Source organism: Aspergillus costaricaensis, assembly GCF_003184835.1.
Source record: "Aspergillus costaricaensis CBS 115574 unplaced genomic scaffold BO79scaffold_2, whole genome shotgun sequence".
In the NCBI taxonomy this organism is placed as follows: Eukaryota; Fungi; Ascomycota; class Eurotiomycetes; order Eurotiales; family Aspergillaceae; genus Aspergillus; species Aspergillus costaricensis.
In genome coordinates this window covers 1,592,023-1,618,741 of record NW_020291802.1, presented here as the reverse complement: position 1 = coordinate 1,618,741, position 26,719 = coordinate 1,592,023, and the positions used below count along the sequence as shown (strand labels likewise).

General features: G+C 48.1%; 7 protein-coding genes across 7 annotated transcripts; 3 read left to right on the top strand and 4 right to left on the bottom strand.

Moving 5' to 3' along the window:
* Positions 1-1,739: 1,739 nt before the first annotated feature.
* Positions 1,740-5,435, bottom strand: BO79DRAFT_224326 (uncharacterized protein; the record flags this gene model as incomplete). Its single annotated transcript, XM_025683661.1, has 4 exons — positions 1,740-1,799; positions 3,398-3,516; positions 3,569-4,995; positions 5,050-5,435. The coding sequence occupies 4 exons, from the start codon at positions 5,433-5,435 to the stop codon at positions 1,740-1,742; spliced, it is 1,992 nt and encodes a 663-aa protein (XP_025544711.1).
* A 1,457-nt stretch (positions 5,436-6,892) lies between these two features.
* On the top strand, positions 6,893-8,960 carry BO79DRAFT_224325 (choline transporter; the record flags this gene model as incomplete). The annotated part of the gene is made up of 9 exons (XM_025683660.1): positions 6,893-7,117; positions 7,185-7,307; positions 7,370-7,479; positions 7,538-7,659; positions 7,724-7,957; positions 8,012-8,192; positions 8,245-8,303; positions 8,362-8,420; positions 8,493-8,960. 9 exons carry the CDS (start codon positions 6,893-6,895, stop codon positions 8,958-8,960), a joined length of 1,581 nt encoding a protein of 526 aa, XP_025544710.1.
* A 459-nt stretch (positions 8,961-9,419) lies between these two features.
* BO79DRAFT_268315 (flavin monoamine oxidase family protein) lies at positions 9,420-11,000 on the bottom strand (the record flags this gene model as incomplete). Its single annotated transcript, XM_025687116.1, has 2 exons — positions 9,420-10,741; positions 10,796-11,000. Coding segments are annotated over 2 exons (1,527 nt in total), but the record flags the coding sequence as incomplete, so codon positions are not given.
* Positions 11,001-12,255: 1,255 nt separating this feature from the next.
* BO79DRAFT_213461 (tautomerase family protein) lies at positions 12,256-12,777 on the bottom strand (the record flags this gene model as incomplete). Its single annotated transcript, XM_025683207.1, has 2 exons — positions 12,256-12,543; positions 12,601-12,777. The coding sequence occupies 2 exons, from the start codon at positions 12,775-12,777 to the stop codon at positions 12,256-12,258; spliced, it is 465 nt and encodes a 154-aa protein (XP_025544708.1).
* A 5,064-nt stretch (positions 12,778-17,841) lies between these two features.
* On the top strand, positions 17,842-18,465 carry BO79DRAFT_164898 (ribonuclease H1; the record flags this gene model as incomplete). Its single annotated transcript, XM_025679229.1, has 1 exon — positions 17,842-18,465. One exon carries the CDS (start codon positions 17,842-17,844, stop codon positions 18,400-18,402), a length of 561 nt encoding a protein of 186 aa, XP_025544707.1. The 3' UTR covers positions 18,403-18,465.
* Positions 18,466-20,443: 1,978 nt separating this feature from the next.
* BO79DRAFT_164894 (uncharacterized protein) lies at positions 20,444-22,683 on the bottom strand (the record flags this gene model as incomplete). The annotated part of the gene is made up of 5 exons (XM_025679228.1): positions 20,444-21,438; positions 21,492-21,824; positions 21,901-22,099; positions 22,147-22,462; positions 22,514-22,683. 5 exons carry the CDS (start codon positions 22,681-22,683, stop codon positions 20,495-20,497), a joined length of 1,962 nt encoding a protein of 653 aa, XP_025544706.1. The 3' UTR covers positions 20,444-20,494.
* Positions 22,684-23,595: 912 nt separating this feature from the next.
* BO79DRAFT_186650 (AAA family ATPase) lies at positions 23,596-26,704 on the top strand (the record flags this gene model as incomplete). Its single annotated transcript, XM_025680486.1, has 2 exons — positions 23,596-25,800; positions 25,875-26,704. The coding sequence occupies exons 1-2, from the start codon at positions 23,664-23,666 to the stop codon at positions 26,702-26,704; spliced, it is 2,967 nt and encodes a 988-aa protein (XP_025544705.1). The 5' UTR covers positions 23,596-23,663.
* Positions 26,705-26,719: the final 15 nt, after the last annotated feature.

The window sequence follows — 26,719 nt, the reverse complement described above, 5'->3', positions numbered from 1 at the left end:
TGAATAACCGTACCGAAATTGTGACTGCAAGGACACGTCCATTCCACGTTGCTGTTTCATTGGAACGCCGGCAAAACCTCGGCAAATCCCAGGGTGGACAGCGGGGTGATCCCAAATAGGTAAAATAGCCAGCAGCCAAGAACTATTCGTTATTATCTGCAAGGAGTTGCATGCCCGAAGATATTTGATCCCAACTGGTAACGTCAATCAATTCCGACTATGGGGTGTCTCTGCATGCGGGGAAATACTCTACCCTGTCCCGGTGCCGCAACTGTACGTTTGCTGCCGGCATACCTAGCAAGCACGGTCGAAACCGCCTACACTGCGTTGTGCTTTTGTGAGCAGCCTTCTACCCCAACTGGGTACTCCTCCATGCTATTAAACCGCGCTGTACCCGCGAATTGTGAACGTGAACTCAGTGAAACCGCCACCAAAGACTACTATACAAACAATAGTTTAGCAGTCAGTGGCGATGCCGGGACTGAAAATAATCAACATGCTCGTCATACCTTCCGTGCTTCTCCTTATAGGAGGTGCCCTGGCCTCCGAATACGACTACATCATTGTCGGCGGGGGAACAAGTGGCCTAGCCGTCGCGAATCGCCTATCTCAAGATCCGGCGGTATCTGTGCTCGTTGTTGAGGCTGGATCGGCGGTGTTCGACAATGAGAACGTTACGGATATCAGCAATCTGCCATATACATACGACAGCCCCATCGACTGGGCTTACCAAACCACAAAGCAAAGCTTTGGAGACAGGCCCCAGGTTATGCGAGCTGGCAAAGCTCTCGGAGGCACCAGTGTCATGAATGGTGGGTGTTTCTAACTAGAGCGGCTTTTTCTATTCAGGAGTATTTACACCGTGATAGGGGCCGCGTACGCACGCGCAGAAAAGGTGCAATTTGACGCCTTGCGAGATATCGGTATTCACGGATGGGACTGGAACAGACTTTTGCCCTACTACATGAAGAGTGAGAACCTTACCGCTGCGAATTTGACACAGGCGGCAGCGGGGGCCTCTACTCTGCCTATGTACCATGGTGTCGGTGGGCCCGTCAATGTTGGCTTCATGGATATGCGAAAAGGTGAGAACGACCTCACAGAATCTATGAATCGAACTCTCGCATCGATGGGAATTCCCTGGAATCAGGACCTGAATTCCGGGAACATGAGAGGATTCACCCTCCATCCGTATACCATCGATGCAACAAATATCCGCAGTGATGCAGCCCGAGCGTACTATTGGCCCTATGCCAAGAGACCGAATCTCCAAGTGAAACTGAATTCCTTTGTCACTCGGATTTTATGGAGTGACGAGGACAGCGAGGACGGAGTGGTTGCTAAGGGTGTGGAGACTCTCGAACAGGGTGGAGGCGACCGACAAAAGTTCAATATCAACGCTCGGAGGGAAGTTATTTTAGCCGCAGGTGCGTTACGCACCCCTCTTATCCTGGAGCTTTCCGGCGTCGGTAATCCAAGGTACGGTCACTCTGATTATTGACCTAGTGGGAGTATATATGGGTGCTAATTTACACAATGATAGATTGTTGGAACAATATGGAATTACGGTCAAGGTCGACCTTCCAAGCGTTGGGGAGAACCTGCAGGACCAGCTTAATACCTCACTTGTTGTGTCTACAGATACTCCCGTCTCAGGTACAAGAACGGTTGCATTTGCCACTGTCGCTGACATATTCGGGCCATCAAGCGAGTCAATTGCCGCGCGGGTCAAAGCACAGTTACCGCAGTATGCTGAGGTTACAGCAAACGGAACTAACGGAGGTATGGAGAAGGACGTGCTGGAGAAATTATACAACCTTCAGTATGACTTGATGTTCAAGAAACGGGTGCCAGTCGCTGAATTTGTCTTTATTCTGGAGAACCCCCATCAGATCCACACTGGTTACTGGGGTCTTCTTCCCTTCGCGCGAGGAAGTGTCCATATTAACTCTTCCAACCCAATGGCCCCACCGATGGTTAACCCGAACTACGGTATGCTTTATTGGGATATCGAAGTCCAGATCGCGATGTCAAAATTCCTTCGACGGATGTATCAGACAGGAGACCTCAAGAATCTCGGTATTAATGAGACTCTGCCTGGGTTTGTGACTGTTCCAGAAGACGCGTCGGACGAGACCTGGAAGAGTTGGATCGAGGGACAATGTAAGTGGACTCTCTTTCATGATGTCCTTCATATCAACTTCTGTGTGCTCACCTACGTCGCTCTAGACACGCCAAACTACCATGCCATTGGAACGACCTCGATGTTGCCTCACGATATGGGTGGTGTTGTAAATGATCGATTGAAGGTCTATGGAACCAAGAATGTCCGAGTTGTTGATGCCTCTATTCAACCGTTGCAGTTCTGTGGCCATCCCACAGCTAATATCTACGCCATTGCGGAGTACGTCTCAGACGTGATCAAGCAGGATTCCTAGGAAAATCAGTGACAAAGCTGGGAGAAAAGACTGATATACGTGAAGGAGAATCCGGATAGGGCCAGGAAGTTACTACTAACTGGTAGCTAGTTAAGGCAGTATGAGCTCACAATGAAGTATCATTGTATTGGCCTGGCCCAGACAGTATCGTAGCAGTTCTATGACCCTCAACCGCTATTCGCAGCAATGAATATGAACGTAAGGGCCTATTGACTCTCTATAACCCGCCACGTTATATAAATGTCTAAGCTGGTGACAATCTCTGCACCGTCAGTTTACTCCGCAAAACTGTCGAGAGCATCGTCTTTATGCCATCAATGTGTCGATAGCCAGGAACGCCAAGGCGATGAGAACTAGCCTAATCGGGCAAAACTGCCAACCGACTAAGCTCAGCCCCACATACTCCGATGGGCTGTTGCGTTCCATGGCTCCACCTTCCCCGAACGATTGTTTCTGCCGCAGGATAAACACAGGCAGGCAAGATCAGCTGTGTGGCTACCGTACATAAACGTGAGATAGGAGGTGCAGCCGAAGATCACTGTACTCAACTCTTCTTTATCGTCACCGTTTCTACGTACGCCTACCCCCCCCCCCCCCCCCCTGCCGGGCTCTGGGATCATCCTTAGTCCATAATCCATTTTCAATTTCTTGGCTGTGGATATTGGTCCAATAACGCAAGGGACGGGAAACCTCGAACTCACAGTCTAGAAATGAGGTCTCTGCCCGTACTGGCACAAGTATCAACAACTTTGCCGAGAAACTGTGCAAACAAATACCTTCTTTTAAAGAGGTACCACGGCAAAGTCGATCTTGGCCCGAAAAGAAGCATATTCTAGGGTCACTGTGCCGAGCAAAGTTCACGGGCTATTGTACACTGTAGAAGACGGAGCCTTCGGAGCATGCAGGATTTATAGACTGCACTTTCCGCAGCCAGCCGGGCTAACCTCCTCATGTTCAACCATAGTGGATTGGTTATGGCTCTGGCTGGAACGTGGTACATCATTGGAGGGATTGAGCTCGAAGAAGCTGCTCGGCTTCAGTGAAACATTCATCACCTCGACCGGCATGACGGGAAAATCTATCTCGATTTAGTACACCCGGGAGCAAATTTCACGGAGACGATGCATTACCTTCAGGTCGAGTAACGTGCGTGACACCGAAAGTATGCCACAGGACAACATCTTCATTCTCGACAGATTCCTTGCAGTTTGCCCAGATTTCCATACCAGTATCCTTGCGACTCTGGTTTGTGAATTCACCGGCAGCCCAGAGCTCTCCATCTCGATACTTCGTCACCCAGATTGGCCGGGAAGAGAAAACTCCCCGCTTGTAGTTGAAGGTTTGTTTGCCCATCATGAGCATCTGGCTTGGCGCTGCATGTAGCTTGTAGGAGACTGGCTGGCCTGAAACAGCATTGATGTGCTTGGGATTGATAATTCGGTACGTCCGGGACCGACTGACGTCCAGGTCATACCCGCCCGGCTGAGTGATATTGACAGTTTGGACCCGAAAGGCGCATCCGTAGGGGTCAAGGTCGGGCTCCCCACGGACAGGGACCAGGTCGTCGTAAACGACACTGTTCTGTACTCCGTCAAGGGCCGGATCGATTCGCAGGCAGAAAAGGTGCTGATGGTTCGCGGCTAGTACGCCAGGGGCAACGACAGTTCCCCAAGGAGAATACGTGTTCTGACGGATTGGCATCGTCGAGACAATACCGGTGGCCTTGACCTCGATGTGAAGGTTGGCAGCTTGATCAAGAACAAAAGCGAGGACATATTCGTAATTCATGACTGTTGCGGTGCACTGAATAACTAGTTGGCGGTTCCGGACCATAGATGCCTTGTTGTTGCGGAAGTTGGTGTGCTTCCAGCCAATTCCATTATCCACCTCGTGCATGCAGATAACATTCTTCATAACTACTGGCTCTCCAGAACCAGATGTGCGAATCCCATCGAAGTAGGCGATGTGACCGAGGCAGTCACAACCCAGTGTCAGGGTATTGGAAGTAATTCCGAACCCCGAATCACCCAAATCAAACGCCTGTTTGCGGTGATAAGGTGAGCGTGGATCGCCATATGGGACGGTCATTTCACTCATAGACACGCGGTGGAAAAGGGACCTTCCATCATAAAACACATTGTTCAGCACAGGTCCTTCACGAACTGTCCAGCCCATATGGAATGTCCATTTCTGCCAGGAGACCTGCCGGCCATGAATGCGAAATGAAGGCCCCTGTGGCTGGACTATATGCAAGGGCTTGAGATCCCTGCGAAAGTAGGAGTCACCTAGCAGTGATGCGCTATATTCGACAGGCTTGACGGGATCCCAGGGCTTCATTTCGTCATCCAGTTGCGCATCAACTCCAAGCGGAAGCCTTTGGATTTTAAGAAGTTCGAACGTATTAGCTTCGAAAATGGGCGCAAACGGCGCCGGGAGGGAGTAGTGGTTTGCTTCAGGATCGTCCTTCAGAACAATGTACATGTAGCATTGGTACAACCGACGGCGTTCGTTCGGATCATCCGTGCCATATGTCCAAGGGTCATTTGTCACATAAGCCCTATGAAGCAGTTAGCTAACCAATTCCTCCAAATGTAGAGATGGGGGGGAATACCCGTCTGGCAACTTAAGTTTCTTGATCTCCTCTTGGATCGCAGGATGTGCATTGCACAAATTGTAGATTCGATTAATTTCATCGATGTCAGCTGGGCCTTGACTTTCGGGATGTTCGGTATCCGATTCAATCGTCTCGGTCGCGAGATTGATCGTCGCCTTGCGAAGGGTCCCATCGTCGTTCCTGTGATAGTACGAGTAGGCTTTGCGGGGCGGCGGCTGCAGCTCGAACTTCCCATCCTGCAGATACGCCAGAAGATCCTGCTTGGGCGCTTCCAGCAAGTCAATGACCTTAAAGCGGACGGGAACCGGTGCATGGTAGTTCCTCAGGATCTGGGACGCCTTGCGGTGCTCGGCGGGCGAAAGAGGATCTAGAGGGTGGAACATATTGAAAACAAAGAACAGTACCACTAAGAAGTAGATAAGGCGATATCTCTGTGTTGCAGGTTGGAAGAGATACTCGCGGCATTCAAGTTGCAGACCTATAGCTTTATACCGTCCATAGAGATGTTGGTGTCGCGAATGCGGGATCTCCACTATACCTAACTTGCTGGATGAATCTAGCAAAAGTTGCGCCGTTGCCCTTGTTTGGAGATCAAGGTCCCTTCAAGGGTATGTTGAACGAATTTCCAAAGAGGGAACAGTCTCGGCTGCGCTGCGATGGGGCTTCCATGCTAGGTTGGTTGTAGATACAAGCAACGACATTTTCCCCGCACGGACAGGGAATTGATCCTTGTGATGGAGTTGATAGCAGCAAAAGACCGTTGGGAAATCTTCAATTTCCAAAAAAAAAAAAACTTGTATGGCTTTCGTGGTCCGATAAGCGAAAACTACAGAACGCTATTCCTCTGCGCGTTAAATTGCCTACTTTGGCATAAATGCGAACCTGTGTGAACTCATGCACGTCCCGCCCTCCTCCTTTCACATGATGACGCAAGAAAACATTCTTGTGGTGTTCAAAGAAGTCGTACCTACTATGCACCCTTAGACAGCTCTAGATACTGCTATGGAAAATATCCGCACCACCGTCGTGCATTAATGGACTGAATCAGGGAGGAATCACACCATGTGAAATCCGAGGTCTGCAGTCGGGTTCCGTGGGGTAGTACACGGTAAATGCGTCTCAGCGGGCGCTGTATTTGACAAGTATTCTTCTCAGCGTACTTAGTTGAGCAATCTACCTGATGTGGTACATCACTGTGCATATCCCTTGCTGAAGTCCAGCCCCTCCCTCCTCCCCACACCAAAACTTGGCATACTTTGAAGATAACAGTACCCCTTTCCAGTGGGAGTTGCAGGGACCCACGACCATAGCTTTGGCTAGACAGATATATTTTCAATGCTTGTTGTGGTGTTGGTCGCGCTCAAAGATGGTGGAGTCGATGTCGAAAGTGGCAACAACAGCAGCAGTCTAGTAACTCAGACAATACGAGGAACCCGAATCATGGAATGTACTAATCCAAATGAACGTTTCGATCACCTTGCCCGTCCTCCCAAGCTTATCACCAGGCCAGTCAAGCCAATGGATTTCTTCGACCGGACACTTGAGGATTTTGAGTTCGTGGGGCAAGCGGGACAGTATGGGTACATTCGCTACCAGTCGATATCAACTGGTCCTGATATGTAGTATTTTTGCAATAGGGCTGGGGTAGCGCGAAGACGTGTTTATGGCCATTCTTGGACTCTGTATACAGTATGACCGAGACAGTGATAAGCTAGGGATAACCCTTGCTATAAAGACCAAGAGGAAGAGATTGAAGGATAACCCCTTCATCCTTAGACTTTGCTCCAGGATCCCCATTCTCCCAGAATAACAACACACTTGACGTTCCTGCATCCTCAAAATGCCCCGATCAGAAACAGATAAACGGATCTCCGACAAGGAAACCGCTCCCGTTGATCTCCAAGATGTTGGCCCTGGCACTGTTCAAACCATCCAGGCATATGAGAACGAAGACAATGTTATCCTGAGGGCTAACGGCCACGATCATTCAATGCCTCGCCAATTTAATTGGGTATCTGCTCTTGGCCTAGGCTTCTCAATCACAAACTCATGGATTGGATATTTGGTATGGACATCTGATGAATTGAATCCATTATCCGTACAACGCCGTGACTGAAACTCGCCATGGACAGAGCTGCTTCGGACAGAACCTTATCTACGGGGGTGCACAGGCCTGTATATTCAGTCTGGTAATTGCCTTCGTCGTTCAACTTGCCGTCACCACAGGCCTTGCAGAGTTAGGGTCGGCCTTTCCGGTGAGTGTCTCCATTTGGAGCTTGAATATGATCTTCTCGACCGGTCGCTAACGCCACTTCAGTCGAGTGGAGGCCAATATCATTTCTGCTATATCCTCAGCTCAGATAATACCAAAAGATACAGTGCATATATGGTCGGATGGCTCTCTGTTTTGGCTTGGTGGATGGTGACGTACGTTCGTGGAGTTTGCTAATCATGATGGTGCCTCCAGAGCTGATACAAGTACAAGGTGCTCCGGAATCTCCCTAGCGACCCTTGTCCTCAATGGAATTGTACACTTTTGTGTCCCAGAATATACAGCAAATCAGTGGCAGACGTACCTCACATACGTTGCTGTTTCTGTTGTGACTAGTACGTGGGCCCAGGAGTGCCCCCCTCCTTCAATCTACTTTCACTGAAAACTACGTTCGACCAGGCCTCCCCGTATTTCTAATCCCCAAGAGGATCTCATGGGTGATGCAGATTGCCCTGTATCTCACCCTCTCTGGGTATTTAATTTTCTTCATTGTTCCATTGATCATGCACGGCAACGTGCAGCCTCAGTCCTTTATCCTGGAGTCCGGTCAAGGCAATAGTGGCTGGAATGAAAGCACAGCGTGGTTGTTAGCAATCAGCAATTCCATGTATGCATTTGGGGGCACTGACGGCGGTACGTTCTATGGCCTTCAGTCTCTTGAACAATGCTTACAGCTCATTTCTATAGTGATTCATATCTCTGAAGAGATGCCACGACCGGGTAAGCGCGTGCCACAAGTCATGATCGTGACGATGATTATTGGGATTGCTACGTCCTTGTCGCTATTCGTCATGCTCATGATATTCATCGACGATATGGATGCCATTCGAGAAGCGCCCTTACCCAGCCTGGAGCTGGTCTACCAAATGTTAGTAGGTGGAGAATTGCCGCGAGTCTTGCTTCTAACGCGGAGAATGCAGAACCAGAAATAGGAACGTGACCTTGGGATTATTCATCCTTCTGTTGATTATATACATGTGTAACTGTCCCACTGCTGTTTTCCTTTTGAGTATCACTAATGAGATAAATTTTTCCAGCGTGTTTGCCGTCTCAGTGGGTTGGATCCGGTCGAATCGCGTGGGCATTTGCTCGTGATGTGCGTGGATGCCATGAGGCCAAAGTCGTTCCCTATTCTTTCACATTGCGTGGCTGACTCTCTCTCTTGAAGAATGGAACCCCTTTTTCTGCCTTCTTTGCCCAGGTTAGCACCAGCTTCGACTTCCCTGTTCGCACCACCGTCGCAGCTGTCATCTTCAGCTGCCTGTATGGTCTCCTGTACCTCGCCTCAACGACTGCCTTCAACTCGATCATCACGTCAGCTGTTCTGTTTCTCAACATCACATACACTGTCCCGCAAGCAATTCTCTTAGTCCGTGGCAGATCACTTCTGCCGCAGAGGTACCTGAAACTGAATTTCACTGGCCATATGTGTAATGCTTTCTCAGTCTTGTGGATTGTCCTGCTTGCTGTTCTGATATGCATGCCTCCAAATCTCCCCGTCACCACCGGATCGATGAACTATATCTGTATTATTTTAATTGCGGTCTTTCTTGTTATCAATTTCCTGTGGTTCGCTATAGGACGGAAAAACTTCGAGGGCCCATACATTGACTGGAATCTGTTGAGGCCTAGCTAAAGAGTGAAGTAATTATCTGGTAGCCGCTTCGGCTCATTGGTAGGGGCTGCTGGGGAATATACCTGATCTGGAAACTATGTGCTATTCAATACGGTACACGAACAATACGGCCACTAGTTTTTTTGCCAAGGCACTTCCTGCTTGGGGCTGTAGGTAGTCTCCAGGGTGGAGACTCAATACCAGTCTCAACACGCCTCCCTGCCACGATCATACAATATAGCGATGTGATAAATTCACCGCATATCCCCACATTAATGCAATGAGATTCAAAGGTCTTATATGCAGGTTAGCACCTCCAAACAGAGGATTGGCATCCTCTTACAATTGCGCCCATCGTCCAAAATACTACCACTGACTAGCCATAGCCTCCTCCTGATCCAGCTCTGTGTCAAATTATGTTCTATCCCTGTCTCCCGATCGACCCAGATTGTGAAATCTAACTAAATCCATATGATGTCCTTATATCTTTGCTAATGTTCCAGGAGGGGGATTCGCACCCAGAACACCAAGTTCTTCCATAACCACGTTGGCGGCAAGGGCACCTTGCTCGACGGCACCTTCGATGAAAGATCTCCATCCGTGTGCCCAGTCGGCGCTAGCCATGAGGACATTCCCATGGCGCTTCTGCAGCTCAGCGAGGTACTTTGTGAGAAAGCCAGCGGGATACCAGGCGGCCCCGGCTTTCGCATAAGGGTCGCTGACCCAGTCGTGGAATACGACCTTCTTGATATTCATGGGGTGGAATCGTTGTAGGGCAGTCTCCAGCCGCTCTGGTTCCTTAAGAGGGTCGAGGACACCGCGATTGTCACCGGCAAACGAGGTGATGCGTGTCGACCTCCCGCCGGCGCAGAAACCATCGCCGTAGATGTAGAGAAAGTCTCCGGGCCAGGTGCATCCCCTGAGGCCACGAAGGTCACCCTCAGCTTCCGCATGGATCTTAGTAAGGTAGCAAACCTGGTTGATTTCGAGGGCCTCCCGGCGGAGAGGTGAGAGAGGAGGGTCAAATGAGATCGTGGGAAGGACAGCGATCGGGATAGTGTTGATGACGCGCTGAGCACGATAGATTTTGCCACTGACTGTGGTGAGGGACACCATGCTGTCCTTCTCTCTGATCGACTTGATCGGAGTTTGGAATGCGTACTGAAGACCATGTTTGACTGCATCGTCAAAGATACGACGGGCGAGTGTGGACTGGCCCCCGCGAATCTTGTAGAGAGTCCAAATATCTTCGAAGGTCTCGGGGCTGTAGCCCTGGAGAGCCTGCGAACGAATCATCTCTAGGAAGCTAATATTCTCGACCGAGCCACCGCCACAATGAGGAACCAGAGACTCGATCAAGGCTAGCTCATCGGCTGTCAGGAGATGCCGGATTTGGTCGATACGATCACGGCACGATAGCTGGTCGACTGCTTTGATCTGGTCGAAAGAGACACGGACGTTTCCGAGAGAGGAGTGAGGTAGTGGGCAGATGCCTCGTCCCTCATTACCGTCAATGTTGATAAAAATTCGCCAGGCTCGGGCTGTCATCTCCGCGGCATCCTGAAGGCTGAACTTGCGCGATCCTGAGCCGGTATCGAGAGTGAAGTAGGAGCATCCGCCATCCTCAGTACGCGTCGCCATCACTTGGTCTTGGAGGCCGTAACGCTGCATCTCTGCGAACAGACGGCCATGAACATGCGAAACCCAAGTACCGCCCATCTCGTATGTCGTTCCATCGACTTCCGCACTCCAAGTTCGGCCACCTATACGATCACGGGCTTCAACAAGCAAAGTCTTCTTCCCTAAGGGGTATTAGGGGAATTATTCTTCTATTTATTTGAATGACTCTCACTCACCAACTTTAACCAGATCTCGGGCAGCAACTAATCCAGCGTAGCCTGCACCAATAACGATGGCCTCCCAGACACTATATTCATCGACGGAGCGAACTTTCCTGTGGGGTTGAATGACAGCATAAGTATTAAGACCCCCGACTAGACCGTCTCTCTTTGTGTAGACATGGCCGTCTTTGGAGAGCTTGGCTTCATAGGTGGACATTGCGGCTATACGACAAAATGCAGATGATGGATGAAATGCTGAGGTAGTGCAGTAGTATTTGTTTTGCGAACAAGTTTACTGCTTAATACCCAAAGAGTCAGTGTGAATGAAGTTCTTTAGGGCGGGGTTGATTGAGGATAACCTAGAGGTTGGCTGAACTACCCAAATAGGCACAATCACGCACCACTGATAACCGCACACCTCTTCTGCCGCCTGTCCACGTATTGCATCACCCTGCATACTCCCAGGTCTTCATTTTCCCAGGTTCTGTCTACGTCCACTGTATTCTTAGGACAGTGCAGTTTTATGCATCTCTACGACTATTCCTTGAACTGCCTTACTAACGGAACTCCGAGTTCTTGGCTTTAAATGAAAGCAACTTCAACGAAAGTGGAACCTCTCTATTTTGTTCCTTGGTTCGATGCAGATTTAGTCATTTTTTATCCTACACGTTAGCAGGTTGCCGCCATTGGGAAGGAAGCGCAATGACTCCGATTAGTTCAGGGGATTCTATACTGTATTATGATTCTGATTGCACTCCGTTAGAGGACACCAAGTTCAACAGGCCTCGACACAGATTCTCCGGGGTAAGGTGGTTTGGAATCAACATCAGGGTGGCGTCATTGGCATCATTGGGATGGGTGATGGTCTTGAGACGGGGAAAGAGCTTGCTCAGCAGGTATCGGGGGGCTTTTTTTAATGAGTTCAATTCTTACTAGCCATGATGGTGATATACTGTTCCACATGACCCAATTAGGAGGCATAGCGCTTTATGAAATACCCCTAGCTACTCCCACCCTCCTACGACTCCGTACAGAGCCTGGCAGAATTTCACAACCCCAGCTGTACCCCGACACGACAACTTTTATTAGAAATCGGCCTCGTGGACATATTCCTGGTTAACAGTGCGGTCCCATATTTTGAAACTGGGATTGCATATCAGCCCAGGCCGCAGATTGGGTACGGAGTTTCAGATTCTTAGCATTGAGTAAAAGACGGTCGAGTCCCTTTACCCGAATTGTCCTATGAATAGCATGCCAGATATGATCCAGCTGCTGAGTGGCCATAGTACATTTACATAACATGACAATCTGTGTATGATACGGTATCACAAGCTGCTTTAGATGGGAAGGACAGGTACTATTACTCCCGATATTTCGAGGTATATCCAATAGTGCGACCTCGGGAGGCGGTGTTGTTCCTGAACTTGAGTGCATGACCAGGCAGGAATTCGCTTGACCAATCACAAGCTACCTGACTAGTTTGTGAGATAAGGCCCCCAAGGAGATGCTTCGTTGTCACGGAACCACCTCTTCTCATCCTCAGAGCCGGTAGGAGGAATCTTGAAACCATCGATACGCAGAAATTCGCGCTCGAGCTCCTCACCACTGACCTCCCAATTGTAACCTTTGTCTGCAATGTACGGCTTCAAGGTCTCGTGGATGGTATTCATAAAGCTAGTCCTCTCCGGACTCTCGCCAGGAGGAAAGTGCCTGGCGATATGGCTAAATATAAGCCTAATGAAAGGCTTCGCACCTTCCGTCGACTACCCGAGTGGATACGATCAGCAAACTGAAGGTTACCGTGAACTTCGTATACTTACACATGAAACTCCGCCTCGGTACATAGTGCCAGCAGGCATCTCCATGAATAAGACAACAACATAGAAGGGTGGGATTCCAGCACTTGTATATATCGAAGTAATCGCCTCTGAAAGTTCCTTCCTGTGACTGGGTTCGGTGAATGTCCCAGTCGGGTGGTAGATTCTCCAAGCCGGCATAGCGAGATCGATTTGACGTAGACAGAAGTATGTAACAGAGACTGTTGTACGAATTTCAAAACTGGGAGGTACTCTGATAGCGAGTCCGGAGGTACTCCGGGATATAAATATCTCTGACTTCTTCGCGAAACAAGAAGATTGATTGTCATTTAGCAACTGATGATTAGTGATCGATATCACTTACGTATGCCTCCGTACGATTAGTGATCAAGTCTGAGACCCAGGGCGGATCTAAGTACAGAGGATTCCAACGACTGACAGCTATTGCCTGCCATGTATCCACTGCCCATATACTTTAGGTAGAGCGAACTGACCCTACACTACGCTTGACGACACAGGTTTCAACATCCGAAGTCCGAAATCAGCGGTCAAGATTGATCATGAATATGCCCCATCATCCTTAAAAGATTTAGATGACTTTCAGTCCTTGCAACCGTTCAGATTAAGCGGTATTATACGCAGTATTTCAGACGCAGGTATTATAAAACGTGGTTATATCCAGACCACATTGTCAAGGCGCTAATGTGCAATGGGTTACAAAATTAATTCTATGAAGTCATACAACGCACATCCTTGTGTACTGTCCCGTTAACTATCAGTCCTGTGTAATCGAGATATAATGGCGGACGGCACCCGTCGTACATCCTTACGATTGGGTTATTCGTCATCCTCAATATTTTCACTGCGCTCATGGATAATTTCGCAAGACTTCCGGTGTTCGGGTTCCTCGAAGGATTCTTCGGCAGCCCCCTTTTAGGGACGGGAGGCGCCAGCCTTGGTTGACGTCTATAGTACCCTCAAGCTGCCTTACGGCCTGACCATTTGGACAGAATTTGCGACCCCTGGACCGGCACTTGGCCCAATAATCTGTGGATTTAGCTTGCCCGCAATGAGTTGGCGGTGGTCGCTGTGGGAGATTGTCTGAATGACTGGATAGTTTATTAGGTCATGCTCTTTTTGCTGCCGGGAACGTCGGCAGATACTATCCTGTTGCAAAGGGCCTTGCGCTTACCGGAATCTCATGGGAAATAACAAACTTGTGTCTTGATCAGAAGTTGATTAGGAGACACCCACTGTTTCCGTTGTCGCCGAGGCTGATCTATACCGATAAGTCCAGATTGCCTTTCTCGGCCTGGCTATAGTTTTCGTCAATCTGTGCACCAGCCTTGTATACAGTATTCCCCCACTTCCTTTTTAGAGTATTTCCTGCATTGTACATCGCTGTTAACGGCTTCACCGTTGGTGAACTGGGCGCTGTCTTTATGTGCACCGTCGTTGCATTGGCTATTCCTGTCTCGCTGTACTTCCTGTATCTCCGTAAAGATTTAAAGCCTGAGGTCAAAACCAAAATCTTGAAGAACCCGAGCGAGCGCCGACTCATCTCCGCAGTCTTTCCCTCATTTCCGCCGTTGATCCTCTTTCTCTTCGGCTTTCTAGTTTAGAACTATGAGATTCAAACAGTAAAATGCCTTATAATTAACGGAAAATGTGCTAATCATAGTCTGTAGTCTTCTTTCCGATACACAAACAAAATATTTGATATATTCTTCTATTAATTCCAGATATTCAATAGATAATTTCACCGAAATATTTCCAGACTGCAGTCATCCAAGTAGATTGCAGAGTGGTGCAAGGTTATAGGTAACATACACACAAAGACATCCTAAATCTATGCACAGCTGTAGGCGATCGGTTGCGTAGGCGGATCTTGAAATAAGTTGCGAGGTAGCTGGCTGCAGCTTATCTCATCCAGTGCAGCTGAATTACCCGGGGCTCGTACCTCACAAGATAGCTGGGGAGGATATTGGGGTGGTTATTAATAACTTTACGATGGCAGCCAGGAATGCCAAGTCGGCAGGGTTTGATGGGGTATAGATCCACGGAGAAAACAGATGACTAGTTGATTAGTTCATATATAAAATCCTGTTAACAAGAGTGGCAGTATAGAAAATCACAAGTGATTTTTCATCAAAAAAAAAGTCCATCAGTCCTGTTATGCAAGCCACCAGTGCGGAGCATACAGCGATTCTATAAAGCCCATAGGGCATTAATTAGAGTATGGCCAAAGATAGCAATGGCAAGCTGATAGAGTAATTCAGATATTTAGCGAGGAAGACTGCCGTATTTAAACCGGCTTATATGCATCTCATTAAAGCGCCCGTTGCTGGGGTGGTGAACTTAGCTATAGACTACAACAAGCATATATATACCTTCGAGGCATATTCGAGCGAGCTTGGTTATCGTAGCAGAGATTACAATAGTGAGTCTGTATGCTATAGGAAAGGGTACAGCCAGGGAATATGCGGCCAATTTTGAAAGTAGCTGAAGACGGACGGAAAGGGTCACTATGAATGCGCTAGGCGTTGCATCACCAGGGCGGATGGTCACACGAGTCTTTCTATTAATTCTGACGGAAGATGCTAGGAGGCATGGAGAACCACAATCTTTTTTTGTTTGTCTTGAGAGTCATTTTACCTAAATTTCCATTCTACTTTGTCTTATTTCCATGGGATTCAGTTGCAGATTAACATGCTTGACGCTGACGTTTGTATGGTCTGTAGGAGAGAGCTGTACAAATGCAGAAGATGATGAGTCCTCTAAAGCACCATCATCCACGAAAGCCTAAGATTTGCTATTGCACCGCTGGTGGAACTCTCAAGCAGGAGAGCCACAGAACAGACTATAAAAGTTAGCCGGGCTATCTACATATCCTGAAATAACCAAAGCTTGTAAAATTACGAGGGCTATAGAATACTTAGTAACCCCATTTTGGTTCCGTTTTGAACAAGCTCCTTTGCCCATGTCTAGGTTAACACTTTTCTCAGCTTTTTGAACCTAGTTGTCTTAGTGACTATTGCCAACCTAGATTATCTCAAGAGTAGTTTTAAGACTCGTTCGTATCCACCAAAGGTTGCTAATAGCATTGGTGTTCGTCCGAAAACATCAGTTGAGTCAATTTCAATGTCATCTTGCTGCGTGAGGATTTGTACCACCCCTTCGCAGCCAGCTGCTGCCGCCCACGACAGCGGCGTCAGATCCTGGTGATCCTTGGAGTTAACATCGACATCGCCGTGCTGTACCAGGAGCTTCACAATCCCTTCGTAACCGTTTCCCGCCGCATAGGATAGTGGTGTCCGACCAGAGTTATCAATGAGGTTAGTCTGCACGTCTCCTCGCTGGATCAATATCCTCACAACTCCCTCATATCCTCGCTCGGCCGCCCAAGACAATGGTGTCTGGTTAGCGCAATCTGGAAGGTCCACCTCAACGTCGTGTCGCGCTAGGAGGAGCTTTACCACCTCTTCAAATCCATTACCAGCTGCGTGAGATAGTGGTGTTCTGCTGCGATGATCCCTAAAATCGGCCTCAACGTCATGTCGTTCCAATAAAAGCTTCACAATGGCTTGGTGTCCGTTGCCAGCCGCATATGAAAGGGGTGTTCGGCTTAGAAGATCCTTCAAGTCAGGTGCTACATCATCATGCCACAGCAGCTGTTTCACGACTGCTTCATGTCCATTCGCAGCTGCATAGGAGAGTGGTGTACGCCCAAAATGATCCGGCATATTCACCACAGCACTGTCTTTGCCTACCAGCTCCCGTACAACGACTTCGTTTCCTCTCATTGCCGCGTGTAATAGGGGGGTACGGCCACTCTTGTCAACTGAATCCATCTGAATGCCCCTTTTAGACAGCAGAGGCATAACCAAGTCGGTCTCCTCCTCTAATATGAGCAGGTGTAGTATATTGTTTCCCAGCTCATCCCGACGTAAAGTATGTCGAGAGGTCACTAACCAAGAGACTTTAGGGTTAGCGCGTAAGAAATTCAGTAAATCGTAGGGATCACTGTATGATAATACGTGCAGGATGAGCTCATTAGGAAGCCAAGCCCGATATTCTTGCTGCATAACCCCTCTTTTATAGACGTAGCGTGCCATATCAAAAAACAAGATACCTGTGAAGATCGTGGTCATTTGAATACCCACATCTATTTGCCCTAAGCTGATATTTATTCCGTTCTGGTTCGGATTAAACGGAGCTACTTAATTATCTCAATATTATCTGCCTTGCGTAAGCTCTGCTGTGCTTCCTTGATTACTGATACTGCCGCGGCTCAATGTAACCAGTAAATAATTGCTCCACTGAACTAAGTGGAACCTCAGGATTTCAGGGGCTTACTTCAAATAAGATTAATAAAAATAGAAAATATATAAAAATAGATTTTTAAAAGAGTGGAAGCAAAGATTAAAAATAAAGATAGAAGAGACGCGCAAAAGCAAGCGTTTGGAGGAGCGGAAGCAAAGATTGAAACAGAGGTGGAAGAGGTACACAAAAGCCAGGGTTGAGTAGTAGTATAATCATCCCGACCAAGGAGAATCGATATGGTAGGAAAGTAGTGATAGTGTGATAGCTGGAAATGGTATTGTATATTATCATTCTACTGATTACTCACTAAGGCATTGGTCTCTTACTGCTCATACAGTTGATATATACCTCAACAGCATGACACCGTCTCAATCACAGCATAGATAGCGTTCACAACTAGGTAATTCTCTCAGATCCATGAAACCTATCTATCAGCACTTCTATCCAATAATAGAGCAAAGATACTAGCGACAACACAAAGGATATATCGTGGTGTTTGGAAAGACATCGTGACTGTACTGACATTATATATCATGCTCATGTGACTGGGAGGTAGCAATGGAGACAGAGCAGACGTGAACTCAAGATTACTTATGCATGTTGCATTGCTATCCGGGTACTTGCCGAAAGCCTTGAAGAGAATCTGCTCAGAAACCACAGAGAAAGGTTAGAGCTGACAGTTAAACACGCATCGTGGCTACAGGGAAATTGCCGGGAACTGCCCATTCAAACACGTGAAGCACCAACTTGCTAAGATCTCATGAAGGACCCAGAGAAATCCTCCGTAAATTGAACCTATACAGCCAATGGAGATATCCGCGAAAAGGCGCGCTCTGAATGCCTGGAGGCGCCTACAAGAAGGCTTGCTCATCTTAGTAGTCAAAGACCTGAGCCACCTCCTCTAAAACCACTCGTCACACCATGGTCTACATCATGAAGATCCACGTCGACGGTGGCTGTAGAGCCAACGGCCAGCCAGGCTGGATTGGGGCTGCGGCCGCTGCTTTCAAAGGCGCGTCCGGCAAATTCTATGGCGAGAAAACAGAAGATTTGCTTTCATATACCGCCCCGACGAATCAACGAGCTGAGATCACATCCATTATCCTCGGTCTAGGGATGGCCTTGAAAAGATCTGAGCAACTAATTTCGGATCCTCGGCTGGATGTCACGATATACTCCGACTCGACATATGCAGTGAGCTGTATGGAGAAGTGGATTTATAAATGGATCAGAAACGGATGGATAAATCGTAAAGGAATTGAGGTAGCAAATCGAGATCTACTTGAAAAAGCAGTGGTTCTCGATAGCCGGCTTAAGCAGAAGGGAGATGTGCAATATGTGTGGATTCCAAGAGAGGAGAATCAGTATGTGGATAAGCTGTGCAATGACTTGATGAACACTATATGTTTAGTTGAAAGGCTGTGCAATAGCCTGGAGAGAGCTAGGTGTGATGTGCAAAGCTCCTCTTCCGATGACAGCTAGCGGACAGCCTGGAAGTCCGTGTCTAGAAATAAACTCAAAAAAGTGTTTCATTTATGTTCGAACAAATCGAATCTACAATGATTGATAGTAGACCGAATCGCTTCAAGGCTTCTGGCCCTTACCTCTTAACGAAACATATTGCCTCTTTTGGTAAAGCAACCAAAAAAGATAATGTCGACACGAAGAGGGGACGGAGTGAGTGTATACTTATGGAAGGATTTCTGATAATTTTGTGTAACATTACTTTATCATCATGATGATGACAATTTTGTAATTAGGAAGATAGTGAAAACCTAGCCCCTTACGTCGATCATGGGGGCTAGGTAATTTTTGCTTCTTTCAAATTGGCCGATCTTCCGAGTCGTGAAGCGTCATCCTGGTGATGATCATGGCATGCCTTATCTACTATATAGTATATACATATTTCATCAAACCGCCACTGCATCATACCTTGAGGTATACATGGAAATACGGTGTAGTTACCATGGGTCACTCCAAACGGTCCGGTCCGTCGACGACCTGCCGGAGAATTGCGGATATCTACTGAATATCGTGGACGATTTCCTTATTCCATTAACCTTTCCCTTTGATCATATGCTACTTGCTGTAATGTAGTTTTATACATGCTTACAATGCTCAAGAGTAACCTAGTTGGATTAATCTGATGAAAAATCCAAAGAGAACCACTTTCTAACATAAACATTGCATACAGCACAATGAAGTAGAAAAGGAACACATTAAAGACGTACAAAACAATAACAAATTCCCGATCTTTCAATACTTTACACTCATCCCAAATAAAACCTTGCCATGTATATAACCGCGTTGATCCGCCCACTTGCGTCATCCCCAGCCATCATGTTTACTTTTTCTCCGCTTACCCTCGCATAATCACCAGTTGCTTGCTTCAAAGAGTCGTCATCGCTCCGGTGGAAGGGTTCTCTTGCAGCCACCCTGCCTACCGGGAGTATCTGGCGATTTGTCAACCGACTGATTGCCATCAACCAGAAACAGGGCAATCCATGCATTGCATCGATCATTTTCTTGGAATGTCGGGTCAGGGTTACTTGGGATTGAAGATCCTGGTAAACTCTGTTGGTACGGAATACACGGAATTCGATTTATTGGATTAATGATTTTTCTGTTTTCTACTTTCTATGGGTTTCCAATACTTACAGCGGAGTAGTACTTTATTCCTAGCTCTTATCATGCCATTTATACAGAGTAGCATGACCACATAACCCACCACAGTAACATATAATAAACATAATGTAAGACCGACAACAAAACCAAAAAAAAAGCCACTCAACGCACCCCTCCCAAGAAAATAACCAAGACCGAATCCACTGATACTCCCAACCATCAAAGTTACTTGTTAAGTATGTATTCACCGACCCAAGCCACCAAACTCTGAACAAAAGCAAAAACAAGAACAAAACAAAGAAAGCAAAAACTCAGATGATCAATGTGGACATTTTTTTTTTCATGTATGGCGACCCAACAGGCTGGAACCGAATAGGAGTTCATCATTGTAAGAAAAAGAAATTAAATAAAAAATGTGCCAGTGGGCTGGGTTTGAATTTGCTTCTTTCTGACTCATCCCTTTTGTGCATGCATGTATGCGTAGTTGCCTTCTTGGCGGGTTATTAGGCAGCCTACGTTTGTTATTTACGTAGGGTTGTACGGAGTATTTACTGGTATGTTGGGTCGGTGTATTGTGTTTTTTTACTGGTTTGGTTTTGTTATGTTTGTTGTCTTTTTTATTTAGGATGTAAGTAGCTATATTGAGGGTAAATATAGCCAGGTAGATGAGGTGAGCGAGCGGTATGTTTGCTTATGTGCTAGTAAGGATTCAGCGGTGGCAAGGAATGATGATGGAAATGGGCTCGAAGGTACTTTGCATTACGTATTCATTCATATTGTGAGGACATAGAATATCAAAGAGCAACATAGTATGGAGAACTGCGTAAGTACTATCTATTGCAACTGTAATCTATCTTTCAACTCTACAGCTTAGATTCGTCGAAAGGATTGTCGCTATCTTGATTCATCACCATGATCGATCATACTTCTTAATAATGCTGCCCACTTTCTACTCATATTCCTCACTGTACATGTCCACCTTGTACATTGCCTCATATGGGTTGACCTCGTATTTTCCAGCAGGATCTGCCAAGTCATCTCGACGGCGATAAACTTCGTCTTGAAATGCCTCTGGGCTCCGGAAGCCTGCATCCGAGATTCTCTCGTTGGTTTCTGGCACATACAAGCGGCATTCTTGAGGCACACCACCTGCGAGTCGGCTAATACCCGGGCTCGTAATAAGTACCTTGAACACCGTTGCAATGTCCGGATCAGTCGTTAGGTTGAACAACTGCTGAACAACATACTCCATCTCTTCATGCCATTCTCGCACCTCGAAGAGCGATGCACCGTCGATGATGCAGAAAAGAGCAGCGGAAGGGTTCTGGACCAGCATTTCCCTCAATGTCTCACACAGGGAGGGAAGATCATTTTGATACAACGCTTCTTCTCTCCGCCCAATGGTCAGAAAAAGGAGATCATATTTGTCGTCCCTATCCAGGAGCAGTTGTATGATGAGCGATTTGACAAGACCTACCGGCCCTGCCATGGGCTCCCCAGCCAGGTTGTGCAGTCCACAGAAGAAGAATAGAACCTGGGCTTGCGGTTGCTGTAGTAGCTCATTGGCAAGTACGCAACAAAGGAGACTGAATGGAGAACATCTAGCCATAGCATAGTTGTCACAGTTTCCGTCGACGTGAAGCATGTCTGGCTGGTCAGACCGGATCCAATCTTGGAATTGTGGCATACGGAGAAGTTGTTGAGCGTGGGTTTGAGCAGCCATATCAATATCTTGTCCATCACGACCCGTATCATCGAGGTCTTGAATAAGCTGCTGCCGCACGTCCTGCTCATTCAAGCGAAGGAAGAAGTAGAGGTCACTTCTGGGATATCCTTGGCGCATAATCTGCCACTGCCGATTCTCTCGTTGTATATTCTCCCGGTTAATTCGCCCTGAAGTGCAAGGTCAATGTCTGAGTTAAATAGAAATAGCACTAAGAACCTACACTGCGCTTTCTGCAACTCATTTTCAAGGACCTGCTCCATCTGCTCCGCGACAACGCCCCACGGTTTCAACCGCCTTTCCAGTCGATTTATGCCCTCGCGCATGTCATTTCGCAGATCTGAATTTTGCTGGATCACTTTTTTCTGCCCTGTTGCCAGATCGTCCACGATCGGCTTTATATAAACGACTCGTTGATTTGTATCCACTTGCAGCCGATCGCGCACGAATTGGAGATGTTTGTCGAGCTGGGTCCTGGCCCGCGTGAAGCGTTGGTTGACGTGTCCAAGTGATTTGTCTGCATTTTTGACTCTTAGACCAGAGATAATCTTTCTCCCTGATCCAAACATGCATGTTAGTACAGAACTGGATTTGTGTCATCTCCGCTGGAGATTAAAGCCGACGACACCTACACAGAGATACATCCACCAACGCTGCAATCATGCCTTGAATTCTGGCCAGGAGAGCGAGATAAAACTCGTACAGGTAGGATTTCAAACCCTCCTCACCCTGGAATAGAGAATGGTAGCGATCGGTCCAGAAGATAATTTCTGGAATTTCAGCAAAGAATGCAAGAATAACCTCCCGCTGTTCGCTTCTTCGCGCTGCCATCTACTTGGATCAGTATGCATGAAGCCAGCGACACAGAGCGTACTAACACCGAGTATTATTTTGAGCCCGCCACAAGCAATGCTAAAATACTTGTCATCCGGCAAAAGGTCCAACCAAGGGTTGAAGTCCTCTGCATGCTCACCGAGCTTGCGAAAGGCCCATCTCGCAGCCCCCTTCCAGCCAGTGGCGCTGTGCTTGTAATCTTTCTCGACCGCTTGAACGATACTAACCACCTCTTTCCAGCTGTGCGCGCCATATATATCAAACCTTACGCTCCCTTGGCCAGCATTATGCTCACTACTACTCTTTGTCTCGTTCGAATAGCATTGGATGACTTGGCAAAACTCATCTACCTCGTCGACACTAAATAAAAGGGTCAGAACATGGTGGAACAGGAGCATCATATCGCCTCACTCTTCCTTAAGATCTTGCTGGGTGTCTGCGGGTTCGATCGGGGCTGACGGCTGTGGCTGGGTCTTGTGGGTAAGTGGTAACCGGAGTCGATGGCCATGTCCTCTAAGCCAGCTTTTTGCCATGTGAGTTTCTTGCTCCGGACTCATTCTAGGCATCAGAGATGGCTCCATTTTGCCTGCGGCTATGATGGTTTTACTGCCTTCCTCAGAGCTACTCTTGCCTTCGTTATCTGGCTCACCAGTATAGATATGTGGGCATCATTCGTCTTACGTCTAAATGACCCCCGCGTGATCAGGCCAGGTCGGCTAGCACGCATAGTTCAGCCACAAAGACAGGTGCAGTCGAATCACTGCCCTGCTGGCCTATAGGTGGGTGAATCCCCCACTCGTGGCATTTTCGCGCCGTCAATCACGTAGAGGGGATGCCGTAAACAAGACTTTCGGCCTGACATTTTCAGCCTTATCGACATTTGAGGGGCTGGATCTCTAAGTACTTCCCCGTACGAGAAAGTCAAACTGACTAGCAAGCATAGTCCAGCCCGCGGAGAAGTACGACAGCATTTTCTACTGCTATAGATAGGCTGACGTGCAGATGGCTCCTTCCATGCGGGTTTACAGGCGGGGAAGCCGTGCACTTGCCGGATTTCTCACGCTGTTATTTGTGCCAGATGCTATCTCCAGGTTGTTCAGCCAGCCACTCTCAGCTCCTCTAAATTTGGAGTGGTTGGATACTGTTTGTCTCATGCAATGACGGCACATAAAGAACGCCATCCACGAAGCTGAACGAATGTTGCATATTGGACACGGTCTCGCCATGTAGTTCATGCACGGTAGCCTGAGACTCCGACCCTAGGCAGGGATAGTTCGTATTGACCACAATCCTCAGCGTCTCATTTGCCAGATTTCATTTCCGGGGTTCCGAACTACAATAAGCTTCGTTGTGGGTTACATCTGCAGTGCTATGTCTTTCTTGGCTAGAGCGCGCGTCTCTCAACTGTCTCAATGGAGATGTGCTGAGCCTACAGGCATATAAAGCCACACTCAGAAGAGCGCTACACGAATCATGGTCTTTGGCCCTTCAGTGTGGTGTCTTCGCTTCGAATGAAAGTTCGCCAGTCGATCTGATCTACACTTGGAAATATCATCCCAGCATGGCGACCATCACTGAAGAGCCGGTAGTGGAGATCCCGGTCGATACTCCTACGAAGTTATTGAACCAGGACGCCTCTCTGGAGTTGTTGAAAGAGTTGCAGGATCTTCGCGCTAGAATACAAAGTCTCGAAGAAAACCATGCTAAGATTCCCGAGCAAGCTGCAAACGATAAGGAAGATGACAACCACAGCCGTGATGGCTCTGCCTCCATCGATACGGAAGACGAAGAGTCCAGGCATTACCCATGTGATGATTCCGATGATGTTATCATGGATCTCCGTTACGTGAAATGGAATGAATTTAAGACCATGTATGCTGAGGAAAAACGTCATATCATCGATGTCTTGGAAGGCCCTGCGCAATACTGCTGGCAGCAAACCGAGAGAAGCATCCGCCGCTTCGGAATCCTTGCCCTGATCAGGGCTGAGGAGAACGAAATGAAACCAGAAGGAGATCCGAAGCCCAAAATAGATACCGGAGGCGCTGAAGATGATCTCCCTGAGCGTATTCGAATCAACTCCAGTCTTTTAGCGTCCATTCTGAGGGATATTGTTTCCAAAATTGACCAATCTGCCCCATTTGTCATCTTACGCCCATACAAAGTACTCGTCGGATACGACGAGGAGATCCGCGAGCGCCATCGACAGCTCGCTGCTAAATGGAAAATAGAGAGTGGACATGAGGAGCTCGATGATGCTACACCTTTTGAACCCGGCAAAGAGCCAATCAATTCTCGTCAGGCCTTCCACGCGCTCGACTGCCTTGTCAGTTTTATGGATCGTCATCTCAGTCCGGTAATCAGCCGCCATCGTGCTCTGCTGAAAAACTTCACTCCAAGCCCATCGACAGTTGACCCAACAATCTCTTTCAGCAATTTATGGTATCTATTCCACCCAGGTATGCAAGTGGTTTGTTGGTTCACTCCGGAGCAAAGTGCACCACATGTCCAGCCAACCAATCGTCCAAGTATATGGAAAGTGCTGCAGGTTTCTGAGGGACGACCAGTCCTGGACTCCAGCTACTCCGGACGGGTTAACCATTTCATCATCCGACTTTATAAGATTGGATACGATGGAGAGCAATTCGGCGTGCTTTCACGAGACTTCCATCTTCCTCACTTCAGTGGAGAGCGCCCGATTCGGTCTTTGGGCATAGTCCCGACTCAGTTTGTGGGCGACTACCCAGCGCTGCGCAAAAGGTTATTGCAGCAAGGCGAGCTCTTTGCTACTTTCGCTACCCCACAACATCGTTTCTATTCGGGGTCCACCCTAACATGCCACATGGATGGCGCATCCTGCCCGGGAAGCTTTAACAGACGAACCGACTACATAAAGGGTAATATCATTGTTGATTTCAAAACAGCCCGCAACGAAGACCAGGAGTGGGTGCCCAGCTTGTCGATTCCCAGTACCATGGGAGGATCAGGAAGCGAAGTATCCGAATCTTTGTATATCCAAGTACTAGCAAACCGCGAGTCTAAGTATTGTATCCGATCGTCTTCCGAAACGATCTACGACGACGACTGGGTGGACGCAGAGTTAACCAAGGACTTCATCCGCGACGATGCCTTCCTGGCTCGGCAAGAGTCTGCCCCGGAACAGCAAGTATCTAGGAAGGAAGTCTGGAGCAACGATGAGCTTGTTATGATGCCCGACCGTGCTTGCGCATGGGATCTCCATCGCCGTCGCTGGGCACTTTGCGACCTCGAATGCATGCGTCCGGTTCCTACCGACGATGGCTGGAAAAACCTCAAATTGCGGCCGGGTCACAAGAGAATGCTCTACGCGCAGGTGAAGCGCCATTTTGCAGATAGAAAGTCGAAAGAGGACGGAGAAAGCCAACAAATTGATCCGGATGTGGTCAGAGGAAAAGGAGAAGGTCTTATTATCTTGCTCCACGGTGAGCCGGGTGTAGGCAAGACCTCGACTGCTGAATGTATGGCGGCTTGGCTTGAAAGACCACTGTATCCGATCACCTGCGGTGACTTGGGGACAAGCGCGGAAGTAGTGGAGGACAAGCTGAATCGTATATCCGCCCAGGCTGAAGCGTGGAATTGCGTCCTACTACTAGACGAAGCCGACGTCTTCCTTGCGGCGCGCAGCAAAACGGAGTTGGAAAGGAACGCAATTGTATCAGGTGAGCATATCCCCCTTCTACTCTATCTGACAGGTTCCTCCATTCTTACTGACATTGACGTTCCAAACGAAAAGTCTTCCTACGAGTACTAGAATACTACAAAGGCCTACTATTCCTGACCACCAACCGAGTAGGATCCTTCGACGAAGCCTTCGTCTCTCGCATCCACCTAGCTCTCTACTACCCGGGGCTCAACAAAGGCCAGAACCACGCCATCTGGGAGATGAATCTAGAAAAAGCCAAGTCTCGAAAGACATCACTAACCATCGACACCGGCCCCATCCTAGAGTGGGCTGACGCAAACTGGGAGCAGAACAGTAAATCCAGAACCCGCTGGAACGGGCGACAGATTCGCAACGGATGTCAAACGGCCATCGCGCTGGCGGAATTCGAGGCCGAGGAAACGTCCAAGCCGGTTTTCTTGCAGGTTAAGCACGTCCAGCAAGTTGCAGCTGCGTCCAAGGAATTCTATGACTATGTCTCGCGGGTCCTCGGAGCTGATATGGCGCATCGCGCCTTTGTTGAACGGTTACGGTCAGATGACTGGTTGCCTAATATGTCGGGGGATCGGGCGTTGCATAGATTCTCTTCTGGCTATAACCAGCAGTCTATGAGGGCTTCTGAGGAGGTTATGTCGCCTCCGAGGAATCGGCGTCGTGGTGGTGGTGGTGGTCGTGCGAATGACCTTGTATCTGGTGCGGGTGTAGGTGGCGGATCTCCTCGAACTATCGGTGCTCAGCAGTGGCAAGTCGATAGACGTGAAGACTTTGATGAAATGGCTTTGTATCAGTCTCAGTCGAGGCATCAGATGCAGAAGATTCAGGAGTCTACTGGACGCGGCATGTCGGATTCGCACGGTCTGCCATACGATGATGAGGATGATTATCCTGATGATTTTGAGTGAAGTAGTAGTTTGTTG